Raw genomic sequence first — 17,086 nt, 5'->3', positions numbered from 1 at the left:
ACAACAATTAAATTACATGAATGTACAAGCATGCATATATATTTTTTTTGTATAAAGATGATTTTCAACTATGTAAGAGAATTATTCAATATACTAATTTTATAGACTATTAATCCATAAACACATTAATGTGTATAATATATTTTCATTTTTTATGTATCCCAAAGTTCATAATAAATAAACAAAATAATAAGAAAGCATTTTAGTCTCAGTGTCCTCAATATGAGGACATGTATGAAATCAACATTGTTTCTTAACAGAAGGAGAAGGACTACTTATATAAATCAAGACTAACAGACTCACCTTGTTACTCGTCCTCTGACTCCAGAGAAAAGGGTTGCCAGGTCTTCAGAACAGAGTTGCCAGGTCTATGTGACAAAAGCAGACCTGATCTGCAATACCTCAAAATTTATGTACCCCAATTTGAAAACTTAAATTTATTTATAAAGTATACTGTGATAGAAATGCACTTTTTAAATTATTGAACCAGCTATTTTTTTCATTATACATCCTGTACACGTCTTTACAGAAATGACCATAAAGTGTCCAGAAAGTGGTGTCAAAACTTTCAGAGATGACTGAATCTGCAAAAGCATTATTTTCTAGCATTATCACTGTTATTATGCACAAGACTAGCACAAGTTTAGTTACTTTTCAATATTCTTTTCTTTTCTTCAAGTAAATGATTCAGATGCTGTTTTGTGGAAAGTAAGACTCCATTCACTGCTGCTGCTCTACAACCTTTAAAACTCTTCAAACTCTTCTATGTTTTGCTCTACTTTCTGCGAGTTATTTAATCTGCTCTTTGATTTACTTTCAACCAAAAGTAACCACAAGAAAGTCAAGTTTTTTCTTGAGTGTTTCTGAGACGTGATGCTGCCATCTAATGAAGCGAAGTAGAAATACATCTCCTCTGCTTCTTTCATCACATTGGAAATAGAGAATCAGGTGAAACGCATTGCATTGTGGGATACAGTATATATAGATGAATATAGATCTTCTGTCTATACAGAAAAAAGCTGCACACATTACACATACTTCAGTAATAGTGAGAGTTAGTTTTATTGTCATTTTTTTGGCAGTGCAGAGAGATAAAGAAAATGCAGTTCTATTAAGAAATAACAACAATAATAATAATTGTTGGACATTTAGCTAAATATTCATAAAATAAATCCTTTGCACAATCTGACATAGCTGCGTTTAAATTGAACTAGAAATTAAGCGCTGGGTGTCCGGTCAGAGGAGAACTGACCCCAACCTTTTTTTCTCAATTCTGTAAGGGATGGGGTTTTGGTTCTTTCCTGACTTGTTTAGTTTGGACACTTGTCTTATAAAATCTCCTATATTCTCCTGTTTAATACTGTTCAGTGTTAAAAGCGCTATATAAAAATGATTGATTGATTTGAGACGCTCCTTCACTGTGAGCTCGAGACTCAAAGGACTCAGTGTTATCTGGACGGCTGAAGCCGGTTTACAGTTAGAGTTAGTTATAAAAGCTATTACATGAATTTACGGCATTTAAACATCTGTATACATCTACAGCTATTTACAAATCCAAGCCAGCGTATGAATAAGGAGACTGAGGTGTTCCTCACAGTGAAGAGCTTTTCTCTGTCTGCAGGTTATGTTTGTGTAATCACTGAGTTCGGCTCGGTCTCCTCCGCCGCGTCGCTCCTGTGGTTCTCCTGGGTTTGTTCGTTCAGTAGAGGATTCATCTCGTGTGATTCTGCCGTGATCTGCTTCTGGTCTGATCCAGCGGCTGGAGCTTCATCGCAACCCGCTGCTGGGTTCTGCTTCAGAACGAGACATGATTTAACAAGCGTCTTCATCAACAGTGTTTCTCAGACCTCATATAAGCATCAGCTGACTTTATTTCCCCGGAGACCCGAGTGCTTCAGCTCAACCCTGTTTAATACTTACCTTCAGACCAGGCATGCACTGGATCCATTAAGTTGTGACACAGAGCTTAGTAATACAGTCATAAATATAACTATGTAAACTGTATGACGAGGTCAATTGGAAAACGCCAATAATTACTTGCAATCAATTATTAAAAATATACAAATATCCTATTGTGTTTTGACTGAATGTATTTATTATAGATGTTCGTTATTTGGAGAAAGTTGTTTTTATAGTTCGTACATGTTTAGTGCATTATAGAAATTAGATGTTAAATGTTTACAAATGTTCTTAAAGGGACAGTTCACCCAAACTTTTCATGGTCCTGTCATCTGTACTGTATATAAAGAGTAGAATACAGTAGAAATAAAAGGGTAACCAAAGTGGTTTGATGACATCCTACATTCTATGATCTTCTTTGGTTAGAAATCATACAGGTTTATAAAAGCAAAGACCAAACAGCAGTACATTTCCTGTATTAGAGCTCAAAATCATTACTTTACTCTACAGTTCCTTTCTATGTGTCAAAAAATGCTCGATTGAGTTCATTATTAAGAATTCAGTGATATCTTTCGTATTCGTTTCCATCCTGTTTGTTCAGGACAGATGTTCAGGTGTGTCTGATGAGGGTTGAAGCTGAACTCTAGTGTAACTACAGTATATTACAGTATTAATCAGACACTAACCTCAGATTCCTGACTCTGTGATCCAGCGCCTCTGCTTCGACAAGACTTCATTGATTTCTGTGTTCAACACAAGACCGGTCACGCACACACATCTTCACTGAACGTGTTTCAGAGCCTCTCACGCTTTATTTAGTAATGCTAAAAGAACAAATCTGATTTTTCAATAAAACTCTGGTGAAACAAATCCCTTTAAAACAATCCTTGAGTAATGAAATCAGATTCATTTACACATCTCTCTCTCTTTGAGGAATCAGTTGAAACCAGAAACATTTAGTTGTGTCCAGACTGATGTGTTTCTGTGTAAATGATGAAGACTTCAGTCACGGAGGAATCATAAAAGGACCAACACACTGAAGATGATTTATGAGACTAACCTGACACGAATCCAGACAGGGTTTGATCCTGAAGAAGAAAAAACAGATCAATTAATCTATAAATATATAATGTATAAACACTTTAATTGTGTTAAAGTGGGGCTAAAGCTAATCCAAATACACCAAATACATTGTTCTTTGAACGTGAAATATTTAAAAACATGCATTGGTCAGAAAAGAAATAATCCAAATAAAGTTGAACTATTATTTTATATAAGTCTTGAGCGATATGAATATGTTCATAGATTTAAAATATACTTAGTACATTCATTACTTTTTAGACTAATCAGGTTCAGACAGATCTGGTTAATAGTTGAGTTCTGGTTTTCACAAAGTCACAATCTTCATAAATGATGTGGTCAAAACTAAATAGTAATAAAACTGATTATTCTTTTCCTGAACGTGACGCATCCTAAAGAAATAAATGAAAAAGAGTCAAATAAGAGAGACTGAACGTGTAATAAATGTTCAGGTTTTACTCACAGGGTTCAAACACCACTAAAACCAGGAGAATTAAAGTGAAGATGAACTCGGTGGAGAAGACTGAGATCCTCATGTCTCCCGTCAATCCTTCACCATTAACTGAGGAGGAAGACCCACAGAAACCATAAAGAGCTGGTTTTATTAACACTGAGCTCATTAAAAGTAGAGTTAGGTTGAGGGTGTTGGGGGAAAGTAGATGTTCCTGACTTATATCTGAGTATTATCAGGTGTTTTAAGGATAATGATGTAGGTTTAAAATTATTAAATTATATTATTTCTCAAGATTAAATATTACAAGAAATGATCCACGCTACAAACCAGAAATAGAGAATAATATATATTATAATATATATAAACTCAGGTTATCCTGGTAGCCTTCAATAAAACCAAGTGACTAAAACTATTAAACTTGATTATTATGTTTCTATATTTTTAATTCACGGTGACAGAAATGAATATTTTCCAATAGGTTTCCAATAAGACATTCTTCCTTTTCAATAAAGCCATTTTTTCTTTTGAGTCACATTTTGACGTTTAATCAGTGAATTAGAAGAAAAAGACATTTGGGCTGTTACCAAGAAAATGAAAAGATTAAATGAACACTGAATCTGCATCTGAAGTGTTTTAGATGTATTTACACACTGTTTAATGAATTCAGCTGCGATTACAAACACATGAATAATCTTCTGAGATATTAGACATTAAAGGTTAAATATTGATGTTTGAAGTGATTGACATGAAATGAGAAGAATCTGATCTGAGATATGAACAGATTCTAATAGTGTGTAGAGTGTAATGGTGTTGATTCACCTGTTTTCAGGATCACTTCAGTCATCAGAGCAACAGAGTTGAGTAAAACTACACCGACTGATCCGAACACATACACCACAGTCACACGGGGAAGATCTGAAAGATCAAATACAGTTTAAGATCTTCATCAGTGGATAGAACAGATCATCTCCACATCTCTCCTGATTCCAGGCCACAAATACCATCAGGATAGACGTAACTAAAATAGTATTCTGTAGAAAAATAATGCTTTCAATACTCATGCAGTAATGTTTTCCTCTTTCCTCATTTATTAATTTTAAATGACTCACTAAACATGACATTTCTATTTTATTTTTGTATTATTTTCTTGATTTATTTTTGTTTATTCATTTAAATAATTTGGCTCAGTAAAACATGACATTTATATATTTTTAAAAATTATTTTCTTGATTTATTTTTATTCATCCATTTTAAATACCGTGACTCAGTAAAACATGAAATTTATATTTTATTCTTGGTTAATTTTATTGATCTATTTATTTTAAAAAACTTGACTTACTAAACATGACATTTTTGTATTATTTTCTTGATTTATTTTTATTTATTCATGTTAAATAAAATTTATTCACTAAAACATGCCATTTCTCTTTTATTTTTATATTGTTTTTCTGATTTATTTTTATTCTTTTTTTAAATAACTTGATTTATTGACACATTTAATAATATTTTATTTATTAATTTTAAATAATTTGACTCACTAAACATGACATTTCAATTTTTTTAAAACTTATTTTCTTGGTTTATTTTTATTATTTATATTTTTATTCATTTTAAATGACTCGCTGAAACATGAAATTTCCATTTTATTTTGAAATATTTACTTGATTTATTTTTATTTATTAATTTTAAATAACTTGAGTTACTATACATGACATTTCTATTTTATTTTTGTATTTTCTTTATTTATTTTTATTCATCCATTTTAAATAACGTGAGTCAGTAAAACATGAAATTTATATTTTATTCTTTGTTAATTTTATAGATTTATTTAAAAAAACTTGACTTACTAAACATGACATTTTTGTATTATTTTCTTGATTTATGTTTATGAATTTTAAATGACTCACTAAACATTGAATTTCTATTTTATTTTTGTATTATTTTTCTTGATTTATTTTTATTTTTATTTATTATTAATGATTTATTTGCATTTATACATTTAAAACTTGACTAAACATGACATTTTTGTATTATTTTATTGATTTATTTTTATTTATTCATGTTAAATAATTTATTCACTAAAACATGCCATTTATGTTTATATTGTTTTCCTGGTTTGCTTCTTTTATTTTTTTTTATTTTAAATCAATCTCTTTTTGCTTTAAATTCAATTTATCTTAAATCAGTGTTTTTATTTTATTTTAATTTCTTTTATTGTTATTTAAATCTTGTAATTATTTTATTTCCTCTTTTTTGTAAAGCACTTTGAATTACCATTGTGTATGAAATGTGCTATATAAATAAACTTGCCTTGCCTTGATTTATGTTTATTCCTTTTTTAAATAACTTGATTTATTGACACATTTAATAATATTTTATTTGTTAATTTTAAATAATTTGACTCACTAAACATGACATTTCAAATTTTTAACTTAGTTTCTTGGTTTATTTTTATTATTTATATTTTTAGTCATTTTAAATGACTCGCTGAAACATGAAATTTCCATTTTATTTTGTATTATTTACTTGATTTATTTTTATTTATTAATTTTAAATGACTCACTAAACATGACATTTCTATTTTATTTTTGTATTTTCTTGATTTATTTTTATTCATCCATTTTAAATAACGTTACTCAAGTAAAACATGTAATTTATATTTTATTTTATTGATTTATTTGTATTTATACATTTAAAAAAACTTGACTTACTAAACATTACATTTTTGTATTATTTTCTTGATTTATGTTTATTCATTTTAAATGACTCACTAAACATTGAATTTCTATTTTATTTTTGTATTATTTTCTTGATTTATTTTTATTTTTATTTATTATTATTGATTTATTTGTATTTATACATTTAAAAAAACTTGACTAAACATGACATTTTTGTATTATTTTCTTGATTTATTTTTATTTATTCATGTTAAATAAAATTTATTCACTAAAACATGCCATTTCTCTTTTATTTTTATATTGTTTTCCTGATTTATGTTTATTCCTTTTTTTTAAATAACTTGATTTATTGACACATTTAATAATATTTTATTTGTTCATTTTAAATAATTTGACTCACTAAACATGACATTTCAAAATTCTAAACTTATTTTCTTGGTTTATTTTTATTATTTATATTTTTATTCATTTTAAATGACTCGCTGAAACATGAAATTTCCATTTTATTTTGTATTATTCACTTGATTTATTTTTATTTATTAATTTTAAATAACTTGAGTTACTATACATGACATTTCTATTTTATTTTTTATTTTATTGATTTATTTTTATTTATTAATTTTAAAGGACTCACTAAACATGACATTTCTATTTTATTTTTGTATTTTCTTTATTTTTATTCATCCATTTTAAATAACATGACTCAGTAAAACATGACATTTATATTTTATTCTTTGTTAATTTTATAGATTTATTTAAAAAAACTTGACTTACTAAACATGACATTTTTGTATTATTTTCTTGATTTATTTTTATTCATTCATGTTAAATAAAATTTATTCACTAAAACATGCCATTTCTATTTAATTTTTATATTGTGTTTCTGATTTATGTTTATTCATTTTTTTAAAAACTTTATTTTTATTTAATAATATTTTATTTGTTCATTTTAAATAATTTGACTCACTAAACATGACATTTCAAATTTTTAAACTTAGTTTCTTGGTTTATTTTTATTTATTCATTTTAAATAACTTGACTCACTAAACATATATTTTTTATTTTATATTTTTCATATTCCATTTTATTTATGTATTCTTTTCATTTATTATTATTGATTTATTTGAAATAACTTGACTCATTAACACATGAACTCTGTTGTGTTTTTGTTTGTTTTTATTCATAAATCAGTCTTGAGTTTGTAACATGTTCACTCTATTTCATTTCATTTCTATTGTCATTTCTATTGTACCTGTTTTCTTTGAGACTTAATCTCAGCAGGTCTATGTTATAAGATGTTTTGTTGGTTATGATTTCTTCATCATTTGTCTCTTTGGATAAAAGTCTGTTAAAGACTGAATGTAAATGTAAATGAATTAAAAGTCTGTTTCTATATGTTTATAATATACTGAGAAGTGAAGAGAAAGTTATTAAAGACATTATAAAAGACTTTGTTTATAGTGAGGACATTTCTATTAAACAGTGTAGAGTTTAGTTTTACTGTTAAAGTTAAGAGTTTTTTTGAGTTCAGACGAGAGAGAAGAGAATAAACTAGATCTAGAGTCAGGAGAGGATTAATACTGTACCGAATGATGATGGAAATGACCATGTGAAGTTGATCAGGGTCCAGAGAAACTGAAGAAACACAAGCATACAGCTCCATCCAACAACATCTGAACACAACAAACACATCATCATCACCTTCATCATCTTCATCATCACCTTCATCATCATCATCCTCACAGTAAGGTGTTCATTAACTCACACAGTCTTTCTCATCACTGTAAGATATCGTGATATGTTCTAGTTATATATAAAGTGATATGTTCTAGTACCGTTCTGGTTCTCCAGAGCTGTGATGTAGAAGTAGATGAGTAGAGCATTGATCAGGATCATGAGAGTTAAATACACGGATCTCCTGACCGCAGGTGAACCTGAAACACATTAACATCATTAAAGCTAGAAATGATCTCAGAGATGAGGAGCTGGTTATTGAAGGAGTGTGTTTGTGTCAGGGATCATCACACACTCACAGCCCATCTGTTGACCACAGGTAAAGTCCCAGTCGTATCTGCTGACCGTGAGAAACACTGGTAAAACTGCCACGATCAAGAAACCTGGAGACAGAAGATAAGACTCACTGACAGACATCTATTCATCTCATTTACTTTATTATATCCATCACTGTCTCCTTTCACTTCATCTGAGAGATGGACGTTCTTCATGTTTATTAGGTTTTAATCTTCAGGGTGAATATATATCTAAAAAAGACAAAAGCTTATTAAAGGCTAAAAACTAAAGTATTTGATAAACGTGGACTCACCTCCTCTGGATCCAAAGCTGAAGAACAGGAGGATGAATTGTAGAGAAGGAAGGACATCGAAGGTGATTTCAGCCAGAACATTGAATATAGTCCTGATCCGTAGACTTACTTTACCAAAAAATCTCAAAAACACTGTATGAGAAAACAGTTCATGAATCAATACAAATGTTTGATCTGATTTGGATTTAATGTCTTAATATTCAAGTAAAAACAAGTCCAGAAATAATTCATATTTTAGTTTGAACAGATAAAGTTTCATTGATAAAGAAGATGAAGCTGATGATCTGATAGACTCTCTATTAATCTCAGTATTATTATTGACATATTTAGTTTTATTATATATTTTATTATTATGCTTGATATTTAGTTATTATCACTCTGGTTTCTTCTATAATAAATGAGAGTTTATTCAGGAGACTCTCATAAAGTTATATCTGAAGCAGATCTTCATAAAAATAACTCATTTCTCAGCTGATCATAAACCGTGTGAAAGAAACAATATACAGACATTATTCATCTTTCTGACGTCTCTGTTGATTCAATGATTAATATTCAGTTGAAAAATACTGTAATAAAAACTAGTAATAAATATTAATTAATCCTCTGTAATTATACAGTTAACAATATAGTTAACTATACAGTAATTATTAAAATGTAGTTTTTATTTTCTTTTTTATTTTAGTCCAGTACAGAAACTTTCTTTAAATGGAAACATTTTTTATTCTAATGTTATTACAATCACAATATAATTATCAGGAACAGAAATTAATGAAATAATTAAGGTTTTTACAAACATTAAAATGTTAAATGTTTTCTGCTGTTCTACATTGTTTAGTATTTTCTTTTTTAATCTGTGACTGAATGAACTTTACTTGAGTATATTTATTAATTTATTCTTAATTTCCATGTTAATTCATGCTTGAGTCAAATTTACTAGGAATTCCCAAACAACCTTAAGATAAAATATAGACTTAAATCTTACTAATAATTATCTTTAAACTCTCACTTTGAAAGTTTTTGTACATTTACTTAGTATTTTCTGAATGAAAGTAAATCCCGCTCTGAACTCATCTGTGATTTCATTCCCTTTCTTTTACAACATTATTCTGTCAACAATCAGAAACTATATATATATTGAAAGCTAAAATACTGGAGATTGATTTATTTCCCAAAAACACCAGCAAACATTTCAGTTGAAGAGTTATTCAGGGCAGTGAGCAATAAATAGACGATTAATAAGATTGATCTGATTCTCGAGGAGTTTTGTAATGTTTCGCCTGATCCTTCAGACTCATGAAATCTGATCTTTTCTTACGAAAACGCTTCAATTAACTCATAAATCAGGTCTGATGGTATGTTTTTTATATTTTGTGCCTTTAACAAACACGGTTACTCTGGTGAAACATGATTCTTCACACAATCATTGACTCTTGATGGAGAGAAATACTTACAGAAAATAATAAAGAAGAGGTTGAACAGAAGAACAAGCACAAAGAGGACTATGATCACGACTCCTTCAAATCCAGAGTAGTTCAGACTTTTGTCCAAAGCAGATTTAAATAGAACTGGAGGAGAGGAAGAGATAAAAAACAAGAATAAGTCTCTGAAGGTCGGCTCAGCTGGTGACCTCTGACCCTCACATGACCCCTCTGACCCCAGACATGCTGAGATGTAGAAGTGGATTCATTCTCTCTGTAACACGTCTATGTCTCGTGAAAACATTAGTGCAGTAGTTCAGTTATATATTTTATTAAACGCACAGATACAGAACTGAACATGTGTATGATATCTGACAACAAACATCAGCAACACTAAACACTTCCAACTATTCATGTCACGCTCACTTTTTAAGATCTCCTGCATAATGAGAATATTACATGATTTAAACGTGATTACTGATCAGATGTTAGTGTGCGTTTTAATGTGTTTATGATCATGATTGTTGATTTATATTTGGATTATTTACCTGAATAAAAACAGCTGAGAAAACAATATATTCTGTTCTAAAACTGTAAAATTTAACCCATGTTTTAATTTTGCCTGTAAAACAGAAAACAGAGAATAATTAACACAGTGAAACACAAATGCCAGTAAAACACTGATTATTTAGCTCATCTGGGTATTATAATTCATATTTCCTCTAATAAACTGTTAATAATCACCTGTGAAGTCATACGGAGCCGTCCAGAGCAGCAGGAGAGGTCTCAGAAAATAAAGAGAACAACAAGAGACGGACTCAAACAGAGATCCTGAAACAAACAGCAGATGATCATCATCACTGTATTAATACACAACTATAATGATTGATCATTAATCACTGACCTTCAGAAACAGCCCAGAAAACAAACGCCAGAAACATCAGGACATTTGGACAGAAGACCAGAAACATCTGAAGACGGAAGACTGGTTCTGGAGAGAAAACACAATCTCTGTTCAGTTATGAGGAAAAGTCATTTCAATTACATAATAATTATTCAGTCATTTTCAGTCAGTCAGGTTTATTTGAACACACGTTTCTCTTCTTTTTGACAATTACATTTTCAATTACAAGTTAATGAATCGATCTCAAAATTGTGTTGGAAATAGAGTAAAAATAAATATGATGAATAACTAAACGTCTGATTCAGAATAGATGAGGGGTATTTTTCTCATCTCTTGACCTACCAAGTAGTTTCAGTACCAACTTTGTATTGGTTGAAAACTGCCTGTTATTTTGAATTATTTATTTCTGAGCGACGAAAACCATGAAAGTGAACTGTACATGTGTACTGTCCCTCATCTTCAGCTCTCAGATCATCCAGACGGAGAGAGAAGTTTCCATCTTTAAGGTGCTCAGTGAAGAAATGAGCTCTCTCCTGATAATCTTCATGTTGTTCCTCTGCTTGACTCGCACCATCTTTATACAGATGAACCAGATCCTCTTTTCTTTTCCACTCCACCTTCAGGCCCTCCATCATTATAACAGGGCAACACCACATAACAGTTGTCTGAACGTGACCCGTACCTGACTGTTCTTAACCGTTCTGCCTGATAGTGAAAAAGCAGCTAATAATACGTCACAGAAGTTGTGATTAAGAAATCAGTCTTATCTGCTCATACACTCGCTGTGTGATGCAAATAAATCTAGTCACAGGAAAATAATGATGATTGATTGATGCTTTATAACTTGTCTTCTTTCATATCGGCATTGTATTTGTCAAAACATGAATAATTAATGATTAGTCAAATAGATTAAACTCTAATCACACTAACAAACTTCTAACTTCTTGAAAATCAGAACAAAATCCCTTTTAGTAGTACCTTTAGTAGATGATCTGCAGTAGATGAGGCAGACGAGCAGAAGAGCAGACCCAGACGCAGAAACACAGAGAATCAACACCAGTATGTGTAAAGCTGAGAAACCTGAGATACACACAGTTATTGGACAAAGTTATTATTGTGCAAAGTTTCTTGCATACATTGCATAAATTTTGTCCCGAAATGTACACACACACACACACACACACACACACACACACACACACACACACACACACACACACACACACACACACACACACACACGTAACCTAAAACAGGACATAAAACAACAGAAATATATTGAATGTCTAAATATATTAAATAGCACAGCCTAAACCTAAAACCACTGTCATTGCCTTATTTTTGACAAATTTCCTGTGTTTCTTTCTCTCAGCTAATTAGGTTTATTAGTCCCAGCTCTGTCTAGTTAGCTTCCCTATTTAGGGGTTCTGGTTCCTCTGTCTTCTTTGTTGGGGACACTTAACTTCTAGTGATTATCAGTGAATTGATTCCAGAGACCGTCTCTTCATTTAATAAGAAACTGTTCTCTCTCTTCATTATACATCCCTGTCAGTGTATTCTTCTACTTTATACAGTTTAGTGCTTTGATGAAACCTGTGTTGTTAAAAGAGCTATAGAAATAAAAATGATTGATTGATTGATTGAATATATAAAACTGACTGCCACAAATAGATTTTGTAAAAGATAAGACACTTTGTTGAATACACATGAGCACTACACATTTTAAAATCAAAGCCTGCTCCAGGTGTCTTTATGTCACTGTATTTCTGAAGAAATACAATTCATTTTCATTTTATCTTAAATGTAATGTCTGATAAAAAAGCATTTATAAGCGGAGCGCTGCTTTATGTGAACCATTAGGTCTCCAACACTGCCTCCCGCTGACAGAGGATACATTTGCATACATACATACATACATATACATACACATATACATACACACACATATATATACATATATATATATATATATATATGCTTTTAAAGTCCAACTCTGGGATTATACAATTGACAGTCCTTTTGTAAGTATTTTTATATGAAAAATTATGATTATATATTTAAATAATATATAAATAAAATATAATTAATATACTGCCTCGTGTTAAGTTGTACATACATTAAGTTATGTGACAACTTTTCAAATATACTGTAAATACCGTTAAAAATAGGACAAAAATATGGTCTGGATGTAACGAGAATTCAGAAACGTTCAGATCCATCTGCGAACTCTTCATTAAGAATGGTCTTACAGGCAGAAAGTCAACAACAACGTCAGGGATGAATGGGACAGAGATTGGGAAAGACGGCAAGCATCAAACTCAAAGAGAATCAGTAGAAGGGTATTAACACTCAGAATTCTCAGCCATGGCAAGGATAAGATTCAGTAAGATTTCAGTGAGAGTCTAAAAAGCTGCACCTGGGCAGGTAATCAGAGGTGAGGGCATTATGGGAAATGTAGTTCTGACAGGTAGTACTCAGGGGAAACGCCTCCGGTGGCTGTCGGAGAGAGACACAGAGGCGTGGTTCATGACGAGGAGGTGAAGACAGGTTAGGCTGAGAGACGAGATGAAATTACCCACAGCTCCTGAATCCACCAAGACATTGAATGGGAATAGAGGGTTATGATATTGTAGGTTAGTGTGAATGTGAGGAATATGAGAAACAGAGGATAGAAGGGTCGTGGCCCTCACCGCTGGTAATGGTGGACGATTGGGACAGGAATGGAGTACATGAGTTGAAGATCCACAGTAGAGACATAGACCCTCCTTTATGCAACGGGATTGTTCTTCACTGGTGAGGTGGTAACTGTCTGTTATCAAGGGTTCCAGGACTGATGGTGAAGCAGAGGCATTCTCAGATAGAGGGGAGCAGGCTGAAAGAAGTTGAGCGACATTCGCCGCCTTTCAGAGAAACACTTCTAACCCCAAATTATCATCATAGATAGCTGGAGAATGGTAGGATTGAGTCTTTAGAGGAACACAGAGGAGGGAGGTGTCGTTTCAACCGCTACAAATCTCAAGTGTGCAAAAACATAAGACATTCATGCACAGGAAGATCTGCCTGCCGGAGTCGAGGTAGCTCATCGTGAACAGTAACGCTGGTTACGGACTGGCCGAACACCTCCTTAAAGTGCTCTAGGAAACTTTCTAGTGAGTTTAGATGTGGACTGTTTGCATTCCAAAGAGCCTCCGCCCATTGAAGTGCTCTTCTGGTTAGCAGAGAGATAACGAAAGGTATTTTACCCCGTTCTGTGGAGAAAAGGTGTGGATGCATCTCTAGGTAAAGGGAACACTGAAGTAAAAAGCCTGCACATGAGATAGAATCTCCGGCGAACGCAGTGGGTCGGGCAACTGGACTAGATGATGACCAGAAGTTGGGGTATGTAACCTCGTGATCAGTGAAAGCGTGTTTTATAGGGATGCAGGTGAGTGGCTACAGGTGCAGGTGATTAGAATTGCAGTGATTGGGATCGTGACCAGGTGATGGGTTCGGTGGATGAGGGAAGTGATGATGTGACATACTTATTATATTTGGCTTGATTGAATTTTATGAAAATTAGTTTAACTACAAGTCAGTTTATTTAACCACTTTCACAGGTTTTATCTAGAAGTATTTGCTGGTTTCCTATTATGGCCTTCATCTCTGATTCATAAGAAATGGCTAATATTACAAAAGTATAATGTTACATGATTGATAATTTACCCACAGTAAATTCAAATTTACTGCTTCTGTATCTTAGGCTAAAATGATTATATATTAGGTTAAGATTGGCATTCAATCATGCTGCCTGCCTAAAGTTTTTCTAGGCTTGATTGCATTTATGCTTTGTTAAAAAAAGCTTGATTGAGAAACAGAGGTTGGTTTTAAACTTGTGAATCTATTAGAATTGTTACAGGACAGAATCGTGATTCATATATGATTAGATTATGCACCCCTAGTTTTCTTCCTCTTCTTCATCACGTATGCCTTGGGGCCAGGTTTTGAATTTTTAGCATCAGAACTCATGAGATATCGTTTATGCCCAAAAAGCAACATTAACTAACTAACTTAAAAACAAAGTAAAATCACAATCAATCACCCCTTTTAAAATATTTACTGAAATTTAAATCGGCTGACACAAATACATTAAGTGGTTTAAAGGAATCACTGTCTTTTGGATATTTTATTTCCACTAGTCTGGAAAAAACAAAAACTAAAAAGTCCAAAATCTCAAACTTGACAGGTGCATGAAAAAGACTGTTTTGGTTTATTATTATTATTTATTGTGTATTATTGTGAATTATTTTCCATGAAAAAAACATTTATTGAAAAATCTAAATTACTTTGCTGCAGAAATGAACTATGTATACAAGACATAAAAAATAGCTATTTTTAAAAAGAATTTACTCACCCAGTCTCTCCAGTTCTACTGTAGTATCCCCTGAAAGTTCTCCAGCTAACACCTCACACATATAAACTCCTTTATCTTCAGTTCTGACGCTCTTCAGTCTGAGAGAGAAGTTTAATTTGGAGATTTCATCACTGAAGAACTCAACCCTGTCTCTGTATCGCTCGTTTGATGCCTCTGGTAAAGCCGTATGCTCTTGGTAGAGCAGAACCATAATATCTTCATCTGTTTTCCTCCATGAAACCTCTTCAATGTCTTGAAGTGTGATGTTAGAGTCAACAAAGCAGTTCAGAGTGACGTCTTCTCCCACAGACACTGATACAGAGCGACTCGATCCTGACACTCTCAAACGCTCTGAAACACAAACAGTGTAAACCTTCACTAAGTACTTTCTGTGAAACCATAGAGAAAACTACGTAAAGAAATGTGATCATTACTCACCAACATCAACCTTTATTTCAGCCATAGTTTCTCCAGACTCCCGCTGACCGTGAACTGTACATGTGTACTGTCCCTCATCTTCAGATCTCAGATCATCCAGACGGAGAGAGAAGTTTCCATGTTGAATCTGATCAGTGAAGAAATGAGCTCTGTCCTGATAATCCTGCTGCTGGGCTTCTGCTCGACTCTCTCCGTCCTGATACAGATGAACTAAAGTCTCTGAGTGTGTTCTCTTCCACTCCACCTCCAGATCCTTTATTGGTAAAGATTCATCAACAGAACAGAGAAGAACCACTGAAGATCCCAGAGGAGCAACCACAGGACCAGACGGACCTTTTACAATCAAACCTGAGAAACAGAAATGAGATAAAGCTTGTTCATAGTTTATAGCATCGATGCTGACATGAACAAGTATTTCTATAAAGTAGGTGCATTAAAGGGAGTAGATATGACATTTGTTTTACAATAATTCAACTGTGATGATAAAAAGAGAGGCAAGAAACTTGTGTTATGTCTAGATTTTCCTTGTGTGTGTGTGTGTGTGTGTGTGTGTGTGTGTGTGTGTGAGACTAAGAGAGAGAGAGAGAGACAGAGAGAGTGATGTTACTACTCGTTCATCTCATCCACCACCTCAAACATTATTCTCTTAGATGTAAAACATATATAGAACACATATCAATAACAGAAGACTTTTAAATCAAGTTCTGCTTTTTGCTTTTGTACTTCACCAGCAAACTGTGTTTATGAATCATTGACAGAGATTCTTTCACTTTCATTATCATAGAAAAAAACAGGCCTTAGATCAAAACAGGAAACCAGGAAATATAGCCCAATTAAAAAGTAGGACACAGACTAACGTGCCTCAACATGACAATATCTGACCATATCAAACCATTTTGATCTAAACATTCTTGTGCTTGAGCTGATTCTTTGTCTTGCAGCTCTGCTTAAACTTGTGTTTATATTTACTGGTACTTTACTGTGTGGTTCTGTTGAACTCAAGTTAATCCCAATAAATCACTGCTGATTAAGCTGGAAAACATAACTATGAAAAGATTTGACATTTCACATCATTGACATTTCACATCACACCTGAGTTTCTTTTGTTGTAGTGAAGAGATTTAGTTGTGGAAGCTGTTCTGTGCCAATCAAAACCGTTTTATACAGCGCTGTAAATATACGTCTGTTTACTGAGACATAAACAGGTAAAACAAGAAAACAGAAATCCTTACCTTCGGCGATCATCAGCAGTCCTGACAATAAAACACAGTGTGCTCGGTGCATCATCAAATGTTAAATTAAACCAAACGATTATGTCCTTTTAGCTATAAATTAACACACAAATAGATATTTCCATGACGGACGCTCATGTTTGTGAAATGGCGGCAGATCAAATTTACTTTCACTTTTCAAATGGTGCCTCGAATCACGTGATCAGGAAGTCTAAAGCTATAATACACTACTCGATTTTACATTGGCTTCATCCAAATCGCATACTTCCA

At 32.4% G+C, this 17,086-nt stretch overlaps 1 protein-coding gene and 1 long non-coding RNA gene across 2 annotated transcripts; both read right to left on the bottom strand.

Annotated features, from left to right (window-relative positions):
• Nucleotides 1–1,038: 1,038 nt before the first annotated feature.
• LOC122332312 lies at nucleotides 1,039–10,297 on the bottom strand. The gene is made up of 11 exons (XM_043229640.1): nucleotides 10,279–10,297; nucleotides 9,886–9,999; nucleotides 8,435–8,566; nucleotides 8,145–8,228; nucleotides 7,947–8,045; nucleotides 7,698–7,784; nucleotides 4,253–4,348; nucleotides 3,443–3,541; nucleotides 2,960–2,988; nucleotides 2,586–2,642; nucleotides 1,039–1,793 (listed from the first exon to the last, which is right to left on the bottom strand). Exons 1-11 carry the CDS (start codon nucleotides 10,295–10,297, stop codon nucleotides 1,623–1,625), a joined length of 987 nt encoding a protein of 328 aa, XP_043085575.1. The 3' UTR covers nucleotides 1,039–1,622.
• A 333-nt stretch (nucleotides 10,298–10,630) lies between these two features.
• On the bottom strand, nucleotides 10,631–11,724 carry LOC122330767. The gene is made up of 3 exons (XR_006248084.1): nucleotides 11,099–11,724; nucleotides 10,757–10,843; nucleotides 10,631–10,683 (listed from the first exon to the last, which is right to left on the bottom strand). It is a non-coding gene; the product is annotated as an uncharacterized LOC122330767 (long non-coding RNA).
• Between the last annotated feature and the right edge of the window lie 5,362 nt (nucleotides 11,725–17,086).

This window comes from Puntigrus tetrazona, chromosome 3, assembly GCF_018831695.1.
Source record: "Puntigrus tetrazona isolate hp1 chromosome 3, ASM1883169v1, whole genome shotgun sequence".
Lineage (NCBI taxonomy): Eukaryota > Metazoa > Chordata > Actinopteri > Cypriniformes > Cyprinidae > Puntigrus > Puntigrus tetrazona.
The sequence above is the reverse complement of the archived record's forward strand: the minus strand, read 5'-3'. Positions and strand labels throughout refer to the sequence as shown.

Excerpts from the sequence above, each read along its gene's own strand:
- LOC122332312 (XM_043229640.1), bottom strand. Across the intron at positions 4,349-7,697 it reads GTCATTTCCATCATCATTCG|ATCTTCCCCGTGTGACTGTG; the intron begins GTACAGTATTAA and ends TTGATCTTTCAG. Across the intron at positions 1,794-2,585 it reads CACAGAGTCAGGAATCTGAG|CAGAACCCAGCAGCGGGTTG; the intron begins GTTAGTGTCTGA and ends CTCGTTCTGAAG.